Source organism: Protopterus annectens, chromosome 4.part1 (genome assembly GCF_019279795.1).
Source record: "Protopterus annectens isolate FY-2018-M chromosome 4.part1, PAN1.0, whole genome shotgun sequence".
In the NCBI taxonomy this organism is placed as follows: domain Eukaryota; kingdom Metazoa; phylum Chordata; order Ceratodontiformes; family Protopteridae; genus Protopterus; species Protopterus annectens.
In genome coordinates, this window is record NC_056734.1 from 108,473,101 (window position 1) to 108,500,358 (window position 27,258).

Sequence of the window (27,258 nt, forward strand, 5' to 3'; positions counted from 1 at the left end):
CACTGGTGAGATCAGATCATAAACTAATCTCGCTGGAGGTCCTCATCCCGCCCCACCTGAAACAAAAAGACCACAGTGAAAAACTTCTCAAAGCCGATTTCACACTTCTAAAACTAGTGTGGTCTCCTTTAAGGCCCCTGAGCCAGTGGTAAACATTACTCAAACCGCTGAATCACTTACAAATGCCTTCTACCAGCACCTACAGGACTGCATGGATCAGGCAATCCCAAACAAAACTAAGACTCTCTGTACCAAAGGCAAGCATCCAGTCTGGTGGACCCCAGCCATAAACAAGCTCTACAACAAAAGGAGGAAGCTACTACAAGATAGAGCAAAATCCTTGAAAGGTAAGACACCTTTGATCATTATAAGTAAAAACTAAGAGCTCTCATAAAATCATCCAAGGCAAATTTTGAGAGAAAAATCGCCAAGGACTCTAAAGACAATCATAAGGCCTTCTTTAGCTATGTTAGAAACCTAGGAGGAAACTCCCAGATATGCTCAGAATTAGTTCAAAATGATGTGAAAATTACTGAACCTACACACATTGCTAACATACTGGCTGACAGGTTCAGTGCAAACTTCTCCCCCTCCCAAAAGGAGAGATATCTATTCCAGAGGATTGTAGCCCCCCCAAACATCTCCAACGCCCAGGTGAGAACTGCCCTCACTAAGGCAAAAAACACAGCATCCATGGGACCGGATGGTGTCCCCGGCTGTGTGCTTCATGAACTCAACGAGGAATTAAACCCACAGTTAGGACAGCTGTTTAATCTTAGCCTCACCTCAGGATACGTACCCAAGGAGTGGCGCACGGCGACTGTGGTCTCACTTCATAAGGGCGGTGCCTCCACAGACCCTGGAAATTACCGCCCCATTAGCTTGACAAGCCTTATCTGCAAAGCCATGGAGAGGATCATAATGGAACTCATAAATAAAGACATAGGGAACTTGCAGACTTTGGATCCAACCCAGTTTGGCTTTGTCAAAGGCAGATCCTGCCTCTTAAACTTGGTTGACTTTTTCGAGACAGTCACCAAGGCCATTGATGAGGGAAAGGCAGTCCATACAGCCTACCTCGACCTGGCAAAGGCCTTCCACACAATACCCCACTCAGGTATCATCGAAAAACTCATCAGCTTGAATGTAAACCCATACATCACAAGATGGGTTGCAAACTGGCTAAGTGACAGAACCCACAGGGTGAGAGTTGCTGGAGCCATGTCAGACTCAAAGCCTGTCACAAGTGGTGTCCCACAGGGCTCAGTCCTGGGTCCACTCTTGTTCGGCATCTACTTTTCTGAAGCACAAGCAAACACAGGAGGGTTATGGCTGACAAAGTTTGCAGATGACTGCAAACTGGGCGCTATAGTCGAAAACACATCTGACACAGATATCCTCCAGAAGGGCCTCACAGAAATGGATAACTGGTGCCAGAGCCATGGCCTGAAGTTAAACGCCAAAATGCATAGTCATACCCTTCGGGAAAAACAAGGTTACCCCTAGCTACCATATAGGTGGCAATCCACTGAGCACAGAAAAAGTCATCAGGGATTTGGGGACCCAGGTTGACAGTAGCCTTTCGTTTGACACTCATGTTGCTAAAGTAGTTAGGAAAACCTTCTATATCGCCCACCTGATCATGAAGGGATTCACATCTAGATCAAGGGAGGTCATCGTCCCCCTGTACTCATCACTCATTAGACCTATGATTGAGTACAATGCCCCATTTGGAATGTACACCTGCTGCAGCTTGAAAGGCCCCAAAAGTTCCTCACCAAAAGGATAAAGGGTCTCAAAAATATGTCTTATGCTGCCCGACTGAAAGAACTCCAGCTCTATTTAGTCTCATACCGCTTGCTCAGAGGTGACCTGTGCCTGACATATAAGGCCATGTCAAACCCAGATTTGATGAATATGCTTCACCTCAAAAAATCTAGATCCCTCAGAACCACAAGGGCGGGAGACTTAAACCTTGACACGGTTATAAATAGAACGTGCTGGAGGGACAGATTCATCACCCAGAGACTCCGTATGCTGTGGAACAAAATCCCGGTACATGTGAGGCAGAGCACCTCGCTGGCCTTGTTCAAGAGGAATCTTGACCAATGGATGGGAGATCGCAGATATACCCCAGGGATTACTTCAGTGTCACTGCTTGACAGAGGCACAGAAAAATGATAGGCATAGTTTTTATTCAAACTAAAGGGGTGGCGAAAGCCACATAACTATGGGCTAGGCTTATAAATGCCCTTGGGCAGATAGCCTAGTATGAACCTATGAACCTATGAACCTATTAGTGACATCGCAATTGATATCCCTGAAAACACTGGTACTACATACTTCTACAGGTGTGCAGTGTCAGTTGTGAGTGCAGTGACTACAATTCTGCTATAGCTGATGTAGCACATATGTGCCTCTCAAGCTGTTAACATGAGAGAGTGTGGTTCAAGCACTAACAAATGCAGGTACACAACTACACAGAACAGTTTCATATAATGTGGACTTACATAACTGCCAAGCTGTTCTGTACAAGGATTTGGTAATATATTGCATTCCAGTTAATCATTTATCTGGTAATCATGTGACAGATAGATTACGCAGTGTTGATTACATTACGTAAAATCATGACACCTGAGAGGTATGTTTGTGTACATTAAGTAAACTAAACAGTCATCATGCCTTAGTTCACAGGCATGAGAGTAGAACCCAATAGCTGTGACTGCAAGGGACATCAGCAAATAATGTAACAATTGACTGCAGCAACTTAGAACAGACATGCAATGAATACAACCTACTGCAAATATTAAGACAGATTTATTTAGGAAACACAATGCTGCTTAACACTTTATTAGTATTTGTGATAATTCTCTGTGAAATCAAAACACAATTATCTGCTCATAGCATGGGCTACCTCACCCATATATGTTTTGATCCTGGAGAGGAAGGAAAAGAGAGCATTATGTGACTGAAACTGGCCTGGAGACAGTCTTGAATCGTACTATGAGTTGAGCAATACATTTTCCAGGACATTACTTTTGCATTCTACAGCTATTACAGTTTTACACTTGACTGCAGTGACAGTAGAACAGACATGCAATGAATTCAGCCCTACTACAAATAATCAGATAGATTTATTTAAGAAACCATCAAAAACAACGAAAAGGCACCAAGTAGCAAGCAGCAAGTAGCAAACAACGACCACAGTATCCAAAAAGTTCTTTAATAAAATCTCTGACGTCTCGGCCAAAGCCTTCAAGGAGAAACCACAATGCTACTTAATACTTTATTAGTACTGGTGATAATTCTCTGTGAAGTCCACACAAAATATCTGCTTATAAAGTGGGCTACCTCACCCATATACCTTTTGCTCCTGGAATGGAAGGAAAAGAGAGCATTATGTGACTGAAACTGGCCTGGAGATGGTCTTGAACTGTACTGTGGGTTGTGCAATACATTTTTCAGGTCATTAGTTTTGCATTCTACATCTATTACAGTTTTACACTTGACTGCAGCAACCTTACCATACACCTGCTGTAGTGCAATTATGTTGTGACACCACAGTCCTGCTTTACACCTTTTTGCTTACTGTTATTGGTATTGTTTGTTTATTGCAATACAGTTGTTATTGTTCATTTATTGCGCTATAGTTCTAATTGCTCATTTATTGCACTACCGTTATAATTGCACATTTATTGCACTACAGTTTTTATTATTTATTCTTCATTGCAGTACAGTGTTTTATTGCTTATTGCACTACATGTAGTATAATATATCCATAATTACCACGCTCATGGTGCAACCTGGCCAGGCGCCTGGCATGGGACTAAACATTACGAGTCCTCTCAGTTGTAGCTGTTGGTAGAGAAACACACCATTATCCATACCAGTTTTGCACACATTCCGATTCCCCTCTTTGTATGCTTCAGGTCATCATAGTGGTGACAACACTGCTCACCAGTGTGGGGGATACCAATAGCACTAGTAAGTTCCCTGGCCAACTGATTGCAGGCCTCAGTCTTACGCTCTGAGCCCTGGTAATCGCCCTGAAGCAGCTTAGGTTCATAACTGCATATCAGGAGCCCAACAAACACCCTGGACTCCTGCACACCCCATCTTTGCACCCAAAAGTACAAACCCTCTCCAACACCACCTGGCATACTGTCAGTTAGATAAACTCCTACAAATTCTGCAGAATTCCTGCCTATTTTGCTTAATGTAGGTTGTTTTCCCACCCTTATACATCATTGAGCTACATTCAAAAGATCATCGCATTGCTTAGCATCTCACAAAGCGGCTAAGCATAGCTGAGCAGAGCAAAAACTCACACAACTGTGGTTTTAGCAAAGCTTAGCAATGCACAAACAATAGCAACTGTTAACCATGATTATAGCACTGTGCAGCTCTCCCAAATGTAAAACTTTTTACTTTAATTTAAAAGACATTTTATATTGTATTAAACAAATGGTATGTGTGTAAAACAAAAAAATAGACATTTAATACACACACAATTAATTTACAACACATTTCAGCAGTAGCAGGGAACATTACAGGGAGCCTCACCATGCACATAACATCTGACCAGCCTCTACACTTTTGCCTACATGGATTCAATATCTCTGTTACTATGCTCTCCCTTGTCAGAGCACCATGATTAATATGCATGGCACGCTACCGAGGGGGAACTGTGGCCGTGTACATGGGTACATTCCATGTAGGCTCTACACTGAGCCTACACGAATTTTATTGAAACCTGGGGGTTGTCTTTTTTTTCTCTACATGGTTTATTGCTAACAGGTATGTTAGTGTACATAAATATTGTTGCTGGGTCTCCTGTACAAATGGGATGTGATTGTTGTTCACTGAATGAAGTATACATTTAAAAAATGCACCACTAATGTGGAATGCAGTACTGATCCTTTGAGAATCCTGTTGTTTTCTTAAATGATTTTATGTATCTGTAAAGCAAATACTACATACTGGCAAGGCTTCACTAGATGATAATCCAGTACGTAGGTGCTGTAACAACCTTATAGATGAGCATACAGATAACAGGTAAATTGGCACCCAAATCTAACATGGGAGATGCTAATAGTTCTGAGTGGTCTGGCAGGAATACCATTCTCAACTATGAAACAACATGACAGCAAATAGCTCATTCTTTCTTTACAGCCATCTGCACACTGATAATAACAGTTTGCCATTCACCAACTGGCTTACAGCTCAATGGTATAACTCACTGTAAAAGTGTATTTATTCCTGATAACCATATGGTTGCAGCATCACTCTGTTTACTGTCAAGCAACACAGTTATATTATTTCTCACCATCACTGTTAGTTGTCCATTGTCATCCTGTACAAGCAGCAAATGATCTTCTTTTGATGACTCCAGATTCACAACTAACCTACCACTCCACTTCATGTAACCTTATAGTTACAATGTATTACCTCCTTAGTTTTCTTCATGGTCTTCTCTATGGTGCACTTTTATTCATGCTGTTCTGTGTTTTTCTTGGTTGTGGTCAAGGATGCTATAGAATTAATCTTTAAAATTATTTTCATAAATGTCTTCATTTTACTATAACAGAGTCACACTTGTGTGTTAATTTACATATTTGAAAGGAAAGAGTTTAAGAGTTTTAAGAGAAGTGTGAGTTTCAGGGGACAGGACATGGAATATGCTGCTACTAGGACCCAGTTTTTTTAGGTTAGAAAAGTGCAGCAGGAAAGACAGGGAGTTGCAGCATACTTGAAGCATGGGATAAAGTGCCTGGAGAAGGGAGTAGAGATTGAAGGGAACAAGGAAGGCATAACAGAAGTAATGATCCTGTAAACAGAAGGAGTTGCCAGAGGACCTTGGTAGGTGCCCATGGTAATTATGGTTCATTTGACCTAAAGCACATCTCATCACAAAGAAAAAAAAAACAGCAGCACAAATGTATCTAAAATACATTTCATTGAAGCAACAAAACATTGAAACACATTTCATTAAAAATGTCAAAAACACTAACTATATCGCCAAAATCTTTTTAGTTGTTGTAGGAAGGCAACCACTCCTGCACCTCTCACACCCCCTAACTTAAATACACTAACTCCATAGCTTATCAATCATAGAGAAAAGAGAACACTCCTCACACACTGAGTTACTGCTGGTGTACATACACATCCTTCTAAATGCTGAGGTACAACATAACAGGGGACATTAACAAGGAAAGTGCAGTTGTGTAGGTCAAACTTACTATAAGAGTAGATGCTCATATGATTACTCCTGTAGTAGCCTTAGCTATATGGGTTATATCCTCCCAATGATATTAACAGCCAGCCAACCAGCTTCCAAAATTATAATAGTAGATGTTCAAATTATTACTGCTGCAGTAGCCTTAGCTATATGGGTTACATCCTGCCAGGCAACCAGCTTCCAAACCTTCAGGGTACCTTCCACTTGCATAAACTATTAAGCAGCACGAGCTGAGCTGACTAAAAGACAAGTTTGGGTGCAAAGCCCTTCAGAGTTTTCCTTCCAGAAGTGAGAGGGAGGCTGAGCCTTCAAAGAACAATGTTAGGAACAGCAACAACAAATAAATGTCCCCTTCATGGCATAAAAAACACACCAAAAAAGAAGTGGAGAATGGGGGGAGGGAGTGGCTTCTGCAGCAATGATCACTGCTATTATGGTAGGTTCAACTTACACAACTGTACCATTTTCATCATATTGATCACTGCTGCAGTAGCCTTACTTATATGGGGATTACCTTAGCTAACTACATTTGGAAGGTGGAAGGAGAAGATTCCTGGAGTCCCTGGAGAATGGTTCTACCAGTGCTTGATCTGGACCTAAAGAAGGAATCAAGCTTGTAGTGCTTTGTAAAAATATGTACAGAGGACCAATTAACAGCCTCTAGAATATGCCTAGAATCCAACCCTTTCCAAAAAGCCATAGATAAAGCTAAGGTCTTGGGAGAGTGGGCCTTGACCCTCCCTGGAATAATTTTGCTATGGTGAGTACAACAAAAGGTAATATCCTTAGACAACTGTTTGGAAATGGCCTGGTTTGACACAGTTTGCCAATTCATCTTTCTTTCACAAGAAATGAACAATTGATCTGCAGAAATTTTTTTTCTTTCATGGTACCTGATCTGCCTGTGGACATTCAAGGTATGGAGTACCCTTTCTCCCTCATTTTAGGTTCAGGAAAGAAAATGGGGAGATGGATAGTTTGGCTTAAATAAACTCCAATACCACTTTAGGCATAAAAGAAGGATTAGTTCTCAAAGAAATCCTGTCCCAATGGAAAGTGAGATATGGCTGATGCCGTAAGACCTTGCAGCTCAGATATCCTTCTTCCAGAGATCAGAGCAGTCAGTAAAGCTGTTTACTATGTTAAGAACCTCAAGTCAGCCGAAAGATTAGCTGGTTCAAATGGAGCATTGGATTCTCTAACACAAAATTAAGATCCCAAAGAGGGGCCACCAGTTTTATTGGAGGCCTCTTATACAAAATCCCTTTCAAGAACATCTTGGCATGAGACTGCATTGAAAGAAGAAGATCCATGGACACACATGCTGAAATAGCCGATAAATGAAACATAGTAGAGATATGTCAAAAGCTATAGGATAGTGGATCATACAGATAGTGTAAAACAAAACAGAGAACAACTGTCCCTAAATGGGTGTTAGTTATTTTTTAGCACCAACTAGAAAACCTTTTCCATGTGCTAATGTATGATTTTCTAATAGGAGGCTTTCTTGCATCTATTAGTACCTACTGGACATCCTTAGGGAACATGTGCCTAAAAGGAATTAAGGAATTAAGACCCTATCATCCAGGCAGTCTACTGAAAATTATTGATGCCAAGGTGTATCAAACACTCCTGTGCCTGTGTGAGAAGATCCAGTCTGTGAGTAAGTTTATGGTAATTGCTCCTGGCTATTTCCAAAGGAAGGGAGAACCATGGTTGTTTGGGCCAAAAAGGAGTCATCACAATAATCTTGGGTGATTCTTTCTGCATCTTCATTAGTTGGAAAGACATACATCTACATTCCTGTACAAAGAAAAGTATAGGCATATTTCTTCCAGGCCTTCTTGCACTGAGTCATGGAACAGAATTTTGCCAGTAGATTGTTCAAAGGAGAGGCAAAGAAGTCAACTTTAGGGACTCCACACAGATGGATCAAGTCTTGGAAGACCCCCTGATCTAGTTTTCATTTGTGAGGGTCTGCCTGGGCCTGATCAGCTTCTCTGCCACACAGTTGTGCCCTGACAGAATGTAGGATGCCTGCAGAGTGAGATTATGTTGTGAACTGTATCTCAAGCTAACATGGTTAGTCTGCAAAGGGGGTAAGACCCAGTTCTCTGTTGCCTGTTGATGTACCACATGACTGTGGCATTGTCTGTAAATACTTGAAGAGGTCTCGGGGACCAAAGATGGTTCAGAGAGTTGAGTGCCTTGATCAGTGCAAGCATCTCCTTGATATTTATGTGTTTGTATCTGTCTTTGGTGTCCTACACCCCTGCACTTTTATTCCTCCTGAAACTGCTCCCCAAGTAAAGTCTGAAGTGTATGTGGTGACTGACTGCTTTGGAGTTGGAAGGAAGAAGGGGAGATCTGCATTTAAGGATATCTGTTGTCTCCAACAAAATATTTCTCTTCTGACAAACCCCAGTACTGGGATTTGAAAAGATAATGTGTGTTGATGCTGATAGCAAAGAGATTTCAGATACCAATGTATCTTTCTTATGTGGAGTCTTAACAGGAATATCATGAGAATCATAGATGCCATGAAACCCCAAATCCTGAAGTATTCCCTCATAATGACCAAAGTTTGTGTGAAAAACCTTAGAGATAGATCTAAATAAAGTTCTATTTGTTTTTCCTGTGGAACAAAATCTGTTTGAACTGTGGTGTCTAGTTGATACCCCAGGAACACAATCCTGTGTGATGGAGTCAAGAAAGACTTTTGAATGTTCTCTTGGAATCACAGCTTGTGTAAGAGATATCTCACCTAAGTGAGAGATTCCTGACACTTTGAAAGAGACTCTATAGAGATAAGCAAATTGTTTAACTGTGGAAAATGTGAATATCCTGTAGCCTGCAATAAGCTGTAACTGGAGGTAGACACTTTGCAAACACTTTTCATGCAGTCCAAAAGTAAGGCAGAGAACTGATAATATGATCCAGACACACAAAAACTTAAGAAACTACTGAAGTCTGGATGAATAGGGATGCATGATAAGCATCTTTTAAGTCTCGTGTTACCAGGAAACTTGAAAGAGGAAGAAGAGGTAGCAGGTTGTGAAATGACATTGTTTGAATTCGGCCACAATCACAAACAGGTTTAGGAAAGAAAGAGCTAGAATTGACTCCAACCATTTTCTTTCTTTGGCACTAGTAACATCCTTAAATAAAAAGCATTCCACACCTCGAAAGGAGGAACTAGTTCCATCACTCCTTGGACAGCATGTGATGAAGAACAGGTGGAAATAAGAGTCTGATCTGGAGGATAAGTAATGATCCCCTGGAAAGGAGGAATTTCCTCCCACTGCCGTCTATTACCTTGACAAATGATTTTCAAAACACATTTGTCTGAAACAATCTGTTGACAAAGAGAAAAATGGAGATTCAGGTTTTCTGGATGAACAATGGGGCTAGTGTGGGGGTGGGTCACAAGGTCTCTTAAATAGCCATTAAGACATGTTGGACTGCCATAGGTGATTGATAGGCTAATGACCTCACGGGACCTTTTTAAGCCTAACCATGCTTCCTTAGGTAAGAATCAAACTCTTACATTGTGCCTGTAAGGTAAACACCTTAGCCATTATGCTAACATCCAACCCAAATCAATGCAGTCAAACAAAGTTCTTGTAGGTGATATACAAGTTCTAGGCTAACTGCCCTTGCAAGCCATTTTAAGTTTAGTCAATTTCTCCAAAGGGGAGTATCAAACCCTGCACCTTTTATCTGTGATGTAAACACCTTAACCATTATGCTAACAACAAGTTTTGTTGATTTTGGCAGGATTGAAACTTCTTCTTGGAACACCCTCGCCATTTCTTCTTAAACATTAGTTTACCTGAATTCTGTTGAGACTGTTTATTCTGTTTTTTTTTACCAAAATTGGATGAGGAGGAAAAAAATGCAATGGACAATTTATAAAAGGAGGGATATAAAATCTTACAGATTCTCTGGATCTGCTTGCCCTTTTTCATCACATCTTTTGATCATCTTTTCAGCAGAGGGCTGAAAAATAAATCTCTATCGGGGGTCAATTTAAAATTGCATTTTTAACATCATCTGGAACGTTCTGAAAGTGCAGTCATGCAAACTTCCTCAAAACGGTACCAGTGACCATAGCCCTGGAAGAAGTATCGATAGAATCATACACACACTGCAAACAATGAGTAGTGACCTGTGCAAAAGAAGTAACTAAGTTTTTTTAAAGCAGACTTTTCCTCACAAGAAGAACCTCAGATAAAACATTCCTCATACCTTCAGAGTTTGTCAGAACAACTTCAACATATGAGCCACATGATTCAAAATTCTGAAAATTAAAGTTCATTCTTGGCTGGGGTGCCTTCTGTGTGGCATCTGCATGTCCTCGCTGTGGTCACGTGGGTTTCCTCCGGGTGCTCCCCTTTCCTCCCACATTCCAAAGACATGCTGTAGGTGGATTGGACTTTCTCAAATTGGCCATAGGTGTGTGTGCATGTGTGTGTGCCTTCTGTAAAGGTTGGATGCCAGGCTGGCAATTCGACACTGTAAACCTCCACTGCCAATCATTGTGCAGAGCGATGAACTGCTGTGGTGACCTCCAATGGGAAAAGCTGAAAGATGAAGAAAGTTTCAGAACTTTATACTTTTCCCCATAACTATCAATAATTTTCCCATCCTTATCATAAAGAGTAAGACTGGAATTAACTAAGTGCTTAGTAGTAGTCGGCTCAACTAAGGCTATAGCTGCTGTGTCAGGTTTGGGAATAGTGCATATAAAGTTAAAAGACCAAGGAACTTTATACATCCTATCTGCCTTTTCAGTCTCCATCAGAAATTGGGAGTTACTAACTGGAGCTGGTGAAAATAGTAGCAAAAGATAAGCTTGAGCAGAATATGAGGGCATTAAAAATGGGTATCTTGGTGGACTTGGACATCACTGATGAGGAATGGAAGTAGTGAACCAGAGGACAAAAAACAGGAAACAGTATATGATACCAGAAACATTGCAATGAGACAAAACCAGATACTTCATACTGATAGGATAACTGTGGATATATGCAGAGTTAGTGAACCTAAAAGTGCACAATTAAATTAATGAAATGAGGAAATGAAAATGCATATAAAATGAAATGTGAGCCAAAGAAAAAAGGAAAATAGGGAAAACAGTGAACATGCTTTATGCATATTGTAATAGTAAAGGTGGCAAGAAAAGGATCCATGAGATGCACACAAGTATGGTGTCGTTGAAATTCAGGAGTCATTTACTAGGTGCGGTTATATGTTCAAGAAAAAGTATTTTGTATTTAATCAGCTTTGTAGAATATATGGTAATCCTCTAAAGTGTGTTTGTGTGTGTGTGTGTGTGTGTGTGTGTGTGTGTGTGTGTGTGTGTGTGTGTGTGTGTGTGTGTGTGTGTGTGTCTGTGTGTGTGTGTGTGTGTGTGTGTGTGTGTGTGTGTGTGTGTGTGTGTGTGTGTGTGTGTGTGTGTGTGTGCAAGCACCCTGTGATGAACTGGCATCCTATCCAGGAATAGTTCTCTACCTTATGCCTGTTGTTTGCTGGGATAAGATCTGTCTGCCAGCAAATATGACTAGGATAAACTTATTAATGGAGAATGAATGAATGAAAAAAATGAAAGAATGAACATAAAGTAACATAACATACTATATAATACAACACAATATGACATGACATAAACAAAAGTAATGTACTTTCCATAACAATAGATCCATGTTGTCTCTCTCCATCTGGTTCAGCCTGTGGGTTATTGGATCTGACTAGGATCCTGCATTGGCCAAATCCTTCAGACTTCAACTCACCAGGCTCTGCCTCCCTTGCCCACAATCCACTGCTGCTCAACCGACCCCTCAGATCAAGTTTGCCCCAGCTAAAACAAGCTCTAAACTACAATACTCCCAAAAAGGAGGAGGACAAAGGACTCCAAGACAAAGGAGAAGGCAACCACCCTCACCTGATCATCGAAGATAAGGATGTTTGCCAAATAAACAAAGGCAGGGGTGGGGGGATTGTGGGGAATGTTAAACCAGACTGAGACAGACAACAAGGATCTTTCATTATGGTAAGTATATAACTTTCGTATCGTCATGTTGTCTTCTCCATCTGTCTTCAGCCTGTTGGACAGAAAATCCTAAGGAGGAACTCAGGAAGCATATTCTACAATACGTTGGAGCCAAAGGAAGCCCTGGATCTGGACTGAATATCCAGCTTGTAATGAGATACAATGGTGTGATGACCCACCCAAGTAGCTGCTGCACAAACCCCTCCAAGGATATTCTGGAAAATAAAGTCATAGAAGCAGCCATAGCTCTAGTAGAATGACCCTTATATTTGCCAAGATGGGTCTTTCCTCTGTATATATAACTTTCCTCTCTATACATAAACAAATGATATACAGTTTGATAGCCGCTTGGATAAAGTCACTTTCAACACAGGTCTGTCCAGTTTACCTATCAATAATGAAATAAATAATTGACTGGATTTTCTAAAGGTCTTGCTCCTGTCCAGATAAAATCTCAATTGTCTATGCACATCCAAATAATTCAGAAACTATAATTGGGAAAAAAACACAGGAAGGCAAATGGAACTATTGGGGTTACTCTCCGATGCCACCTTGAGCTGCAAAGAGGGAGTTATATGAAGAGAAACACTATCTTTATAGAATACCAGATAGGGAGGAGAGGAATCAATAACTTGTGACGCTGAAACTCTCCTAGCTGAGGTACAGCCACCAAAAAGAAGGTCTTCCAAGATAACAACTTCAAATCTAAAGTAGTAGAAGGTCCAAAAGGAGGACCTGCAAGGACTTGCAACACAGGAGGTAAATCTCAGGGAGGGACCAGATCCCAAATGGGAGAACACAACAAAAAAGTACCTTTGAGAAAAAACTTGGAAATCTTGAGCGCAGCCAAGGTGACATTGTCCCTACCAACATGAATGTTAGCAATAGCTGCCAACTGCAACTTAATCATAGCAAAACTAGAGCCTGAATAGAACAACTCAGCAAGAAAAAACAGAACAGACTCTAAAGGAGAGGAAAAGGGACAAAACATCTCTATTTACTGGAATACATGTTCCTAGCAGAAAGCTTTTAAGATGAAGAGAAGATATATACAATGCTGTCTGATAGCTTGGGATTCCTGGCCATCAAGGTAACTGGAGAAACCATGCAGTTTGCTTGAGGGACTTCAGATTGGGAGGATCCAGATTCACTGGATGAGAAATGAGATCTACAATGGGATCAAGAACCCAGGAGTTTACCACAGAAGAGGTCACAGGAAGGGAAGACACACCCGATGAGGCCAAAATGGGTCTAGGAAGACCACTATGGAGAAATTTCACAATCAGATGAACTGGGGGATAAGCATACAGAAGTCCAGAACTTGGTCTGTTTCACAAAAGGATTCAATTTGCTTAAATTTAAAATGGGCGAGAGCTCCGTGTTCTTTGGCACCAAAAAGAACCTTGAGTTGGCCCCAGATCCTCATTGGATGGGTGGGATCTCTTGAATAACTCAATTTGCCAGCAGCTTCTGACTTTCTACCTCTGTCTGCAGTCTCTGATGGGGTGGAACATCTGGGAGACATTTGTAGTGGAACCTTGAAAATTCTAAAAAGGAATAGTATAACATCTGGATATAACTCAACACTCACGCATCAGAGGTGATGATCTCCCAAGCCTCTCGGTGAAGAGCCAAGTGACCCTTGACTGCCTCCATAGCAAGACAGTCAGGCAACCCTTCATGGTTGCTGAAAGGGCCCACTGGAGAAGGATCCATGAAAGCCCTGATTCTGTGGGCTGCCACTGCCCCGAGGATGGCATCCATTATGGATCCCCCCCTCCAGCCTTAGCAGGAAACCTCTGAAGGAACATCCTGGGAAGGCTACTGCAACTTTCCAAAAAAGAGATGTTTGCCCCTTTTAATTCTTTGAATAGATTTGCTGAGGGGTAACAAAATGCACTCTTGTAGCAGACCGGACAGTGTCTTCTCTTCTTCATTCCTAGTAAGACTATCCTTAATTTTTGGCCCAATCAAGGAAGAACCATCAAAAAGAGCATTAATAAAGGATGCCTTCAAGCAATCCACAAAAGTGCACAGTAACATCCAAGCATGGCAATGCATGGCAATGCCACAGTCAGCCACTCAGGACACTCCATTAGCTGTATTCAAAATGAGTATCATGGAAATACTGACATAGACAGCAGAGTAGACAACTGGGTCTCCAGCATCTTCTGAATCTCTGGAGACTGTTGTGTCTTATCATTCTTTAACAGTTTAGTCACCAGATCATGTTGGAGTCTAGTCAAATGGAATAAATAGTTAAATGCTGTCAAGGTGAATGTTGCTGAGGCATAAGATTGCTTCCCTAAATAGTCCAAAGTCTAAGATTCTCTGCTCAGGGATGAACACAAAAGCTGTCCTTGGAGATTTCCTTTTTGGTGGTGGCTGCAACCACAATCGCACCTACAGCCAGACCCTTACTCTAATAAGGTCAATCCTTGGGAGGAGTAAGAATTTTGTCAGGCTTCTTAGGAATAGGCTCCACCATATCGGGTTCCTTCCATGCAATCTGAGACACTAGGTCTGTGAACACATTCAGAGGGGTAACCACCAAATGTGTGGATAGCCCCATGACAAAGCCCTTCAAAAATACTGACTCCTCCAGTGAGGGGGCTTTAGTGGTCCAGCCCCCACATTGGCAAAGAAACTCCAAGAGATCACCAAAGGAGATGCCATCCTGCAGAGGCTTAAGGGACCCCTCAACTTCCTTGAGGTCAGTTTACTCATGAGAGACTCCTCAGAGGAGTCAAGGTGCTTCATTTTACACTGCCTCTCACCTGTAACCTCCCGATCCAGCAAGGCCAGAGGAGAGCAGGAAGAGGCATGAAGCTTCACCAGGGGAGCAGACTGCAGACTTGCATGGACATATTGTCATTTGATTATCCCCTTCTTTTGAAACAGGGGGTGTGCACTAGCAAAACTAATATATGTGTTGGAAAAAGTGGGTTTTCTATAAATGGTAGATTTGAAACCTTCACTTGTTTTGTATATAGAAACATCCAAATAAGTTTTTCTGTAGTCACATGGTGGTTAAACTTAAGGAAAATAGTAGACTGATTTAAATATTCTATAAATTCTATTAACAATTCTAAACTGTCACCCAAAAACACAGATGTCATCAAGATACCTGGTATATAAGTTCCAAAACTTTGTGTATCGGCTTGAGTGTATATATTTATGTTCCCGTACTGATAAAATGATATCAGCATAAGTGGGGGCACAACTGGCCCCTATAGCAACTCCTTGTTCCTATCAAAAAAACTCCCTTTCAAAGAACAAAAAGTTGTTTTTGAGAACAAGTTCAGCTAATTCCAGGCAAAGAAACATGTCATTGTTTGAGACTCCTGTCTTACTTCTAAGAGCTTCCTCCAACCATGCTAGACCTGTATCGTGGGGAATTACTGAAAATAAGTCGACCATGTCTATTGTAACAAACTTTAAATCAGGGAAACATATTCGGACTTAATTCTACTAAAAAAATCCCAAGAATCTTTTAATATGTGGATTTCACCACCTCGCAAAATTTTCAATTTCCAGTCAAGGTATTTTGCCAAAGGGGATATTTTTGAGCCTTCTGAAGCAACAATGGGTCTAAGGGGGGGGGGGTCCTCTACGGTCTTGTGGACTTTGGGTATTCCAAACAGTTGGCAATGGTGTTTATGAAGATATAAATATTGAATGTGGGACTATAATAATTTAGAAATTATAATACGAATAAGGAATTTTTGGAAGACTTACATTAAGCAAAACAAAAAGGATGGAGAATACAGGGTGTTGTCAGGGTTTAGCAAGGAACAAACAGGAGAAATGGATATGGAAATACAACTTTAGCAAAGGTGAAAGTAGATGGAATAACCGAGGAGGATGGGATTACATTAAGGTTTTTTTAGAAGTAGGAGAAGAGAGGATTGATAATTTTAATAGAAGTGCTGCAAGAATGGAGGAACGTAAAGGAAGAAAGAGAGGAGAGTTGTACAGTTATTTTGAAATGTATTTGGAAGTGGAGAGATAGAGAAAATTTACAAAACTGGAGACGTTTATCACCATCTAATACAGATTATAAATTAACCTAGATTTTTGAGTTAAGTATGGGTGTAGTGGGTAATGTTATGGAACTGGAAGAATTAAGAGTAGGTAAAGATTAATATACAGGAGTTACTGCTGCTAATATGATGAACACTCTAAATTGGCCCTAGGTGTGAGTGTACACACATGTGCACCTTCTGTGGAGGGTTGGGTGGCAGGCTGGCAACTTGACACCATAAAAACAACACTGCTAGTCATTCTGCAGACCATTGTTCCCCTGTGGTGACATCTAACAGGAAAAGCTGAAAAAAAGAAGAAGACTTTTGCTAATAAGAGACGTTATAGTAGAAACTGAAGATAGAGAGAAAGAATGCTAATTGCATGCGATATATATAAGGTATTGGATAACTTGTCCTATAGGATGATGTTTGAAAATTTGGAAGGGTATGGGTTCATGGATATGTTATTGGTTTTCTAAAAGATGTGTATTAGCAAACCTACATAGTGTCATGTAATAATGGTTTTCTTGGTTTTCTTGGACAAAAAAGTTCATAGGTTCATAGGTAGGCACTAGGCTATTAGCCCTAGGGCCTATATAAGCCTAGCCAAAAAGGTACCCTGGCTTTCGCCACCCAAGAAAATTATTTCCCTGTGCCCCTGTTGAGCAGAGCCACAGAAGAGATCCCTGGGGTGAATTTCCTATTTCCCATCCAATCAAGATTTTTCTTGAAGAGTGCTAATGAGGAGCTCTGTTTGACATAGATAGGTAGTCTGTTCCAGAGTACGGGAAGTCTCTGGGACAGGAATCTATCCCTCCAGCATGTTCTGTTTATTATGGTGACAAGGTTTAGGTCCCTAGAGTGTGTAGCTCGGAGGGATTGGGATGTCTTTAAGTGGAGCATGTCCAGCAGCTCTGGGTTTGACATAGCTTTGTATGTTAGGCAGAAATCACCTCTGAGTAGGCGATATGCGACGGAGTAAAGCTGGAGTTTTTTGAGACGGTCTGCATAGGGCATCTGTTTGAGGCCAGTAATCCTCTTTGTGAGGTATTTCTGTGGCCTTTCCAGTTGTTGTAGATGTCTTGTGAGGTACATACAGTGGCGGCTGGTGACTTCAAATCAAAGGGGGGGCTGCAGGAGACAGCTGAATGGGTGGGGCAATGGGAATGGGTGTGGCCAACTAGAAAGGGGAGGGGCTATGCTAAAAAACACAAAAACTGTAACTTTAATTAAATACATTACCCTGGGTGCCAAAAATCATTATGAGAGTCCAATCAAGACAAAAAGAAGTGTAGAAGAAAAAAATATTTCAATGCATTGGCTGCATGACAGCTTATTTAATATCTAGAATAGATGGAAACAAAAAGGTTGTGAGGCATGAAAAAATAAATTACTTTTTAAATACACTACTGGAATGCCAGTCAAAATCAAGTATAAGAAAAACAAGCAGCACTCAACACAAACCACTTCTCCTTGCACTGCAGTTCTAATTATAATTTATATTCAGCTTTATTAAAGTACCAAGTAACATGCTGAAAGTAGCAATCTCTGTGATACCCCCACTTGTAAAAATGTTTCTTATCCAAAAAAGACCTGCTGCCTGACAACAACTATCTACTTGTTTCATGGGGAAAACATGATCAAAGTAGAAAATGAAAAGCAAACAAGAAACAAGCTCAACATACATTGCTTAAAGGATTACTGCACAGGTTATGGACCACACATGATAGATTGGCATTCTGTTTAGTTTGCAGGTAAAGCCTGCAAAGATGACTGCAAGTCTCCAACAAATGTAATGAGCTTCATAAAATAATGTAATCCTGTCTTTTATTACAAATACTGTCATATGCATTTCAATACCCAAGGCTTATACGTTATCTAGTTATGTAAGTATTCTCTGCATGGCAACAACAGAAAGGCTTTCAATGTTGGCAATTCTTTAACAATATGCTTATTAAAACTTACTTGCATCTTACAATCTCAGACAAGCTTACCTGATGGTCATTAAAGCATTAATACTTAAACACAGAGCAACAGACACTTTCTGAATAATAATAAGCATAAACCAACAGTATAAAAATAAGACAGAAATCAGAACATTCTGCAAAATCAAGGACAGATGAAAAGCCACTGTAGTACTTGTGTCTACCTTGGATGGGGGATACTCTGCACATTTACACTGCATAACTCCTCCTTGCCTTGCTTGGAGACATCCATAGTCACTATATGGGGGAGCAGGGTGCAAGTATGTCCCGATTTGAAATGTCTTTGGCTGACTGTGATGGCCCTGACACATTCGTCATACCTCTCAACCTCAGAGCAAGAAATCTGGACAAAGCCATACATAGAAGTGGGACAAAGGCCCAATAATAAGGACAATTTTTAAACATTGCTCTTATAAACCTAGAAAGATAATAGAATAGTAGGTCTTGTATTAATATGAATTTTCTGAAAGGTATGAAATCTGAAACTGAAATGTCTGTCAATATTTTCTAACTTCAGTCTTTAATGATTTGTCACTAATTTGCCAAAAAACACAATTTTATGATTTGCCACTAATTTGCCAAAAAAAAACACAATTTTATGAAAAACAGACCAAAAATGTGAAGCAAAAATATAAAATAGCCACACAATACAGCTGAGAACCTGTCAAAGAAGGGACACTTTTTAATATTAGTACTGCTAACTTGACCAGCTGACAAAAATAAAAGAATCTACATGCATTTCTGAAATAAAAGTAATCTATAACTCTGATTATTACAGTTATTTACTAATTGTAAACCCTCCATGTTTTCTTCCAAAATTGCCATTTTGCAGAGGGATTATTAGGGGAAGAGCAACATTTTGAGCCAAAATCAGGGACAGTTGAGAGGTTTGGATACGTCTAATTCTATAAAGCAATTTATTTGCATGTACCTCAACCTATTAATGCAGGAAATCTGGACAAGGCCAAATATAGTGGGGGAACATATAAACAGTACTAAAAATTGGTCTTGTAAAAACTGAGGCAGTTGATAGAATGACAGGTCTTGCTTTAGCATGTATTTTTCTGGAGGTTATGAAGTCTGAAACTCGGTGTCTGTCATTATTTAGTGACTTAATTCCTAAATGATTTGCCAGGAAACCACAAATTTTATGAGGAACAAACCAAAAATAAGAAGCAAAAATCTATTCATTCTGCAAAAATCTGGACAGTTTAGAGGTATAGTTCAGCCGGGGCTGTCTTTAAGTTTGCCGCCCTTCCCCCATCGCAAAATCATGGTCGAACGAAGCCTCCCCCCTGCAGCCATTCCAATGAACAATTACTTGGATATTTCACCCCATTTACCATAAACACTAATGTGCATACTGCTTTACTTCTGCGATGATTTAGACTTCATTTGAAAGTTTTGTTTTGCATTTTACAGCACAAACACTAATAGATATCTGCTAAACAAAGCAATGCAGTCTCACAATGGAAACAGACAGCATTAAAACTTCTCTGCCCTTGAAACTCATATTCATTGAAACCCACATTCAAAGAAAAAACATTTTGCCAGTGGCAGATAAAGATTAACTTTGGGTTTGGGCTGTTTTCAAATCACAGGCCCATTGAACACATAACATACACATGACCTTTCATACACCTTCCTGATTGTATTAAATTATATTCCTTGTACAATACAGTACAGTTTTAGAGGGTGTTTTAAATGTATTGCTTTGAACATTTTTCCAGCAAACAATGAAACAAAATGCACCAATAATGACAAAACTGCCCAATTCAGAACATTGCTATCATAAAAGTCTACATAAACATCTACAGTCCACCAGTATCAGTATATATGCACAATCTCTGAAGAAGTAAAAGTCATCTAAATAATTCCACATTAAAGAGATCTGTAACTAATGAAGAGGTTGCTGCTGGCAAACAACTTTATATTTCATTCTTTTGTCTACAAATAAATTGCCTGTTGTCCTTGAGGAATAAATTGCCTATCTTACACTAAAAATAATAAGCTAGTAATATTGCAATCGGGAATGGATGGCAAACTGATAACAGGTTCATAGTTACTAGGTATCTTCGTCAAAAAGGAGTGCAGCATCCACCCCCTTAGCAACACAGTACAGTAACAGCAATGCAGCTATCTGCTGTGGGAGTAGAACCCACAGTCTTCTGCATCAAAAGCAAGTACTCTACCTGTTGTGCTATTAACAATGCAAGCAGACTCAGCATAAGCAGCACTAAACTTTTGCTCCCCTGCAGCTCTCAGCTCCTTGTAAAATCTGCTCACTCAGCTGTATCTCTGAACTTTGCAGCACAAGAAATCTGGAAAAAGCCAAAATTTATTGGGGGGGGGGGGACAAAAGCTCAAAGCCCAGGGTAACATTTTAAACATTGCTTGTATAATGTTGGAAAGTTGCTAGAATAACATGCTGTGTTACCACCATACATTTCACTGCCAAGACTTGAACCCAGGACCCTGTGCAAAACAGTCAAAGCAACATACCACTATGCCATATCAGCTGTTTTGTGAAAGAGAGGAAGACTGAAACTTAAATGCCTGAACAAAGCCAATAATGGGGGAATACAGCCCCCCAAGCATATTCAGTGAATTTAGTTCTCACTATAGCTCTCATTGTCTTAGCAAAAATCACCTGGGCAAAGCCAGTAATGGGGGAATATAGCCCCCAAACATATTCTGTGAATTCAGTTCTTACCATAGCTCTCAACCTCAGCACATAAAAAACAGAACAAAGTCAATAATGGGGGAATGCAGTCCCAAAAATAGGGACAAATTTCAAATATCCATCTTATAAACTTAGAAAATTGCTATAATAAAATCTTTTGTGTTACCATGAACTTTCTGAAGAATATGAAGTCTGAAATTCAAATGTTTGTCATTTTTATTAAACATTTGTTAACCAGAAAATCTGACAAGGAACAAAAGCCAATTTTCAGCACAGGCCCAGGGAGAAACACTCCAGACACATGTCTTTGTGCACCCAGAGGAAACCCACACAAACACAGGGAGGACATGCAGATGCCACACAGAAGGCACCCCAGCCAAGAATCAAACCAGAAAACCTGTAGTTGTCAGGCAACAATGCTACCACTGCACCAATGCACTACTGAATTTGTAAGGACACAAAACTACAGAAACCACAGATTTTATGAGGAACAGAACAAGTATGAGGGAAAAATCTGCAAATTTCTTACAAATGGTGGTTAGGGAATTCAGGCTCTTGCCACCTGGGCCCAAGGTACAGGGTTCAAGCCTGTTCTCTACCCACCACCATATAGCACTTAGGGCATTTTACACAGAAACGCACACACACACACACGCACACACACACAAAACACAAACACCTACACCTCAAGTTGTAACAGCCCGTACATCCACAAAATGCATCTAAGCATGTCCATGTAGCCCATGGCGACATTGCAGTCCGATCCCCCTTCAAGTCTATGCAGTTATGGGATAGTGCTTCTGCATGCTGTGGATTTTGTGTGCATACTCCAGACTGGTTCACTAGCAGTACGGAAATGCTGCAAGTGCGCATGCACGATGTTCCGTGACTTGCATTTTTATTTTTCTATTTTTTTTTTTTATTTTATGTTTTTATTTTGTTTTCTTCTTTGTTTACAGCTGGGGGGCTGCAGTCCTGCAGCTCAATAGCACAAGCCGCCCCCGGGTACATACCAAAACGGACGTTGTACTCTATAATGGGTCTAATGAGTGATGAGTAGAGGGGAACAATGACCTCTTTTTTTCTGGATGAGAAACCTTTTGTGATGAGGTGAGCCACGTAGAAGGATTTCCTGACCACTGTGGCGATGTGATTATCAAAGGAAAGACTACTGTCCACCTGTGTCCCATGATGAGATGGGAAATTGGGTAAAACATGTATGCTTATTACACCTGTTAATTTTGCAATAGTTATAAATCAAGTAATTAGGAAAGTTAAGTAACAAGCAAATACTTTTACCTACTTATAGTTTTACAAGGTTATATTTGTACAGTGAAAAAGGAAGAGTTCATTTCAGTAGTAATGGATAACTTAGATATAGGTTTAGAAAAGGGTGTGACTTGATTTGAATAGAAGTAAATGTAAAGGATGTGGAGGAAAAGGGGAGAAATGTAATGTTATATTTGTCAGTAATCAAGAAGACATTTTAGGAATTAGGAGAGGTATACTGAAAGAATGGAGAAGGCAGGAAAAAATAAAGGGAATTATAGGTATATGGAAAAGTTGTGTGATGTCACTTATGAAGAAGGTATACTTAATTAAGCGAATTTTGGCTGGAAAGTTAAGTTAGATAGCACAAGTTTACCTGTTGCCAGACATATTGAAGAGAGATATATATAACTGTTTTTTTTTGTTTGTTTGATTTTTATAAAGGAGGGTTTAGTTTGAACCCCATAAAGAGGAGAATTATCAACATAATGGAAAATGAAGAGTGAGTAAATTTGGCGTTGGTACTGCCATTTATTTTCTTACCTTCCTTACATTTAAGAGATGCGACTAAAAATATGTTGTTTGAAACATTGTTACTTAGCATGTTTTTAAGAGTGCAGTATGCAGTGGTTTTGGAGGAATTAATATAGAAGAAAGTAAAGCGAGAGAGTAAAATACATTACAGCATGAATATAGTACAAAATATTATTGTGGAAAGTATTAGTGAAACAAACTGCAGAAAACAAAAAAGTACAGGAGCATTCAAAGGAATTATGAGATATATTGTTAGAATCAAGCAGATGATAGAATTTTAAAGGCTATGGAATTTTAAAGGCTATAGGAGGAATAGACTGAGTCCAGAATCATCAAAATGGGATTTTAACAAGAGAATGCCCACAAAAAGTCAATAAAAGCAGAAATGAGAAAGAAAAAAAGTGAAAGAGTGAATAGTTTGGGGAGGGTGTGAAGAAGAGGAAACAATAACTCTTGTATGTGTTAGATGTAAAAGGTTTAGGGCTAGGAAAGACTGGTTAAAGCTATATGGATGCAAGGATTAAGGAGCTACATGAAGAAAAGATATATTGGTATTATGAAATTATGTCTGAAGGCAGGGTGAATGTGACAGATAAAATAGTAATGCAGAGTGTGTGTGTGTGTGTGTGTGTGTGTGTGTGTGTGTGTGTGTGTGTGTGTGTGTGTGTGTGTGTGTGTGTGTGTGTGTGTGAGTGCGTGTGATGTGGAAGGTGGGCTATGGAGAAGTAATAAATAATAAGGGCTGGAGTAATGAAAAAATGGTTAAACAAGTGTTAGGTGTCATGTAATGAAAATGGCAAAGATTTATGTGACTATATACTTAATAAGTATAAAATGTTAATTTGGGAGAGTGGTAAGGCAGTACATTCAATGCAAAAGCAGTATTTGCTTAAGATCAACACAAAAGACTGCTGTTTACCAAATAGTGAGCCGACACTCACAATATATAAGCAAATGTCTCAAATCCACACTGTGGTCAATAAATCCACTCGATAAACATAAATCCAGTATATATTCCAAATTTTGGCAGTATTCACTTCACCACTTCACCACTTCACCAGCTTCTCAACAAGAAATGGATCGACCACATAAATATAAAAGATATAAACTGAATTTTATTCAGACACAAGAAAAACGGCAAGTGCTTTCACCCGTAGGCTTCATCAGGCCATAGGTAATTAAACATTTAAATCAATTATATACCTTCTGGTACATCAATTAATCATGACATCACTTCCTAGTTTTGATTATAAGCAAATACTGCCTTTGCATTGAATGTACTGCCTTACCGCTCTCCCAAATTAACATTTTATAATTATTAAGCAACGTTGGAGAAGCGTTTCAAATAACTATATACTTAGTTTTGGTGTTACTCTTCTGTTGGCTACGGTTAGAGTTTTATAAAAAGTGAATGTAAATGTGGCATGTGTAAGAATTTATTAACATATGTGTTATATAAAACCGGTTTATGGGAAATAAGTATAAAATAGGTTTCGAAAATAAAACACTCCTTCTCTTTTCAATAAGTGATTGGGATCTTTTACATACACCAAAACCACCACCAACTCAGACAGATGGGTCCTCAGTTTAAAGTTCACCTAAAGGACAAGCGTGCAGCACCACCCCCTTATTCTGTACTGCAGCATTAGTAAATTGTTTATTAAATCACATCTAAAACAGTGACACAAGTACACATACATTAATATAAAAGAAAACAAACCATAGTAACATTTTTAATGCACTATACAAGTTTCCTTTTAACAATTATCATTCATTCTGGCATTATATAAATTGTTTACTTCCTTCTTTCCCTTAAGCCTCTATCCTCCTTCTAAACATTATTCTGCATATATTGTTCCCACAGATTCCACATAGTTCTATGTAATTTGCTCTTTCATTTTTCTAAGGATCCAACCTCCAGTTCTTTTATCTCATTTACAATATTCAGTACTTCGATTACAGCTAGTTTAAGATTTTGATTTCAATTTTCTAATAACTGACAGTCAGTTGCATTAAACTTAGTAAGGTCTTAATATGTCTAGGGAATTCAGAGCCTATACCCCTACTCAAAAGGATAATTTCCTTAGTTACAATGATTTGTCCCTCGTTTCTGGAAAAAAACACTGTAAGGAATTTTAAATTCTGCTTTTTACTTTCTCAGAGTACATGTCCCCAGTTGTCTCCCTCTCTCTTTCCCAGGACTCCTCCAGCACTTGCTGTTTACCTGAGTAGAAATTCTCTGGTCTATTTGGGGTATAAAAATATGGGTGTATGTTGCTTTCTCAAATATCAGTCTTCAAGTTATCAAGCACAACTGCCTGAAATTCACCATATCAGGGGAAATATTTTTTTATTTTTTATTTTTTTCAGGGGCACTCCTGACCCCCACAGTTCCTGATAATTATATATACCATCTCCAAGGTTGCACTACAGTGGGCAAAGGCCAAATTTCCCTATCCCTGCTGTGCTGTCATCTCGCGCAAGGGCAAAGCTGGTATATTTTGAGAAGATGACTTTCAATCAGCTGTGTCTGTGTCTTTCTACATTCAACAAGTTTCCATTTGACAACTTGTCTGTCAAGCAAAATTATATATGCAAACACTTTCAAACAAAAATCATAAACCTCCTGGAGATTGTTGCATTCTTGGAAGTCATACAGATGTCTTTACATTGTTCCTTGGTAAATTGTCTTTCCAGTCTCTCTTTCCAATCATTTCTGCCCCCTGATGATTAGTTCAAATAGTTGTTATGCTATATCTTATATGCCCTACCAATTATCCTTTTTAACAGCTGCTTCTGCTGCTTTTTACAGTTCTTTAAGCCTAGTTTATGAATTACTTTGTGATAGATACTCTGCTTAGTACATTTTAGTAGACAGCCACCAGAATGACCTTACCTTCAATATTATTAAGAGTTCAGTAGCCAGTTCATGGCTTGCCTTGCTACTGAATAATTACTTACATTTTTAAGGTTTTTTTTGTTTTTTAGCAGAATGCATCACTGGACCTGAGTAGTTTAGCTGAACACATCCCTAGAATGGCGCAGTAGTAGAAAGTGTAGCCCTGGGTTTTTATATGTTTTGAATCTGAGAAAGACATTTAACCAGACTGGTGCTCCTAGGTTGCTGCCAATAACAGGCACTTCTGTGTAGTAGGTTTGCTTGGATGAAGACCGGCAAAAAACTGTGCAGTAACAGGGCGGTTGTAATTAACCATTTTACACTTTAACAATGTTTTAGGTGGAAAAGAGACCCAACATGATGTTTGGAAGTACAATTCCTCCATTAACAAATGGATCCAGATTGAATACATGAACAGTGGACGATGGCGGCACAAAATGGCTGTACTGAATGGAAAGGTATATGTAATAGGAGGCTTTGATGGCATACAGAGAGTCAACAGTGTGGAAGTTTATGATTCTTTCCACAACTGCTGGACAGAGGTAAATATGCAATATATTGTTTTTGTTAGTTTTTTTTCAGTCTGCATTTCAATGGAAACTATCATGTCCCATAATTCCAATAATATTGTCCTTTTCTAATGATAAACATGACGCTGTTGTTTGAAAAATTCAGAGATACCTATCCTTTTAACTATCGAAAACCAACCATAGACCCAAGTAAATAATAATAATGCACATTTCCCTCCAATGTGTTCCAGCATGTCATGAGACAGTGCCACTGAAAATTGGCTTCGCTCCAAGTCAGACTTTCCTGGTTAACAAGTGTTAAATAAATAAAATAATAAATAAATAAATCTGTTGTACAGCATCTTAGTGCACTGGATTTGTGACTAATGTTTCAGGACTCACCTGCCTGAGATTTTTTTTTCTGTGCTTACAGGATCACTGCCCACTACTGATTTCTTTATGGTTTAAAAAATAGAAAATGTCATTTGTTAATGACAATTAAATATACAGTGAGGAACTCCTTCACCACACCTGGCAGGATGTTTGTGACATCACCAGAAACCCTGGTGTTGTAATGTTCAACCTGGCAGAATGCATTTTGATATCATCAGAAGTCCTGCTGACTATAATACGTTACTTGGCAGAATGTGTATGGCATCATCAGAATTCCTAGTGCTATAGTGCTGCATCTGTCAGGATATTTGTGACATCACCAAAAGTTTAGATAATGCAATAGTACTACTGAATAGCAGCTCTGAAATCTTCTGGGGCAAATACCCAAGTTCAAAAGACACCAATCAGAGTGTAAAATGGGAAAGTAACTGTAGAGGCAATGTAAAAACAGGCTAGTGTACTAGGAACAAGACTTAGCATTACAGTCTGCTGAAACATCACACTAATGAAACATAAAATTAATTAGTGTATGGATCCATGTGAAAATATAAAAAATACTTCTATAAATACTGAAATTGTACCTGTAATTCCAAGTGGTATTTGTTTGTGATCTTTCCATTTCCCATATTTGGTTCAGCATTTATTTCAAACAATACACCTAGGTGGATTTT

At 39.4% G+C, this 27,258-nt stretch overlaps 1 protein-coding gene across 2 annotated transcripts in view; it reads left to right on the plus strand.

The window, feature by feature from the left end:
- The window catches only part of KLHL6 (kelch like family member 6), a 438,836-nt gene that overhangs the window by 357,543 nt on the left and 54,035 nt on the right, over window positions 1-27,258 (plus strand). For both annotated transcript variants that reach the window (XM_044070012.1, XM_044070013.1), the window contains exon 5: window positions 26,025-26,227. In XM_044070012.1, coding sequence (XP_043925947.1) covers window positions 26,025-26,227 — 203 coding nt within the window. The remainder of the gene's footprint in view (window positions 1-26,024; window positions 26,228-27,258) is intronic.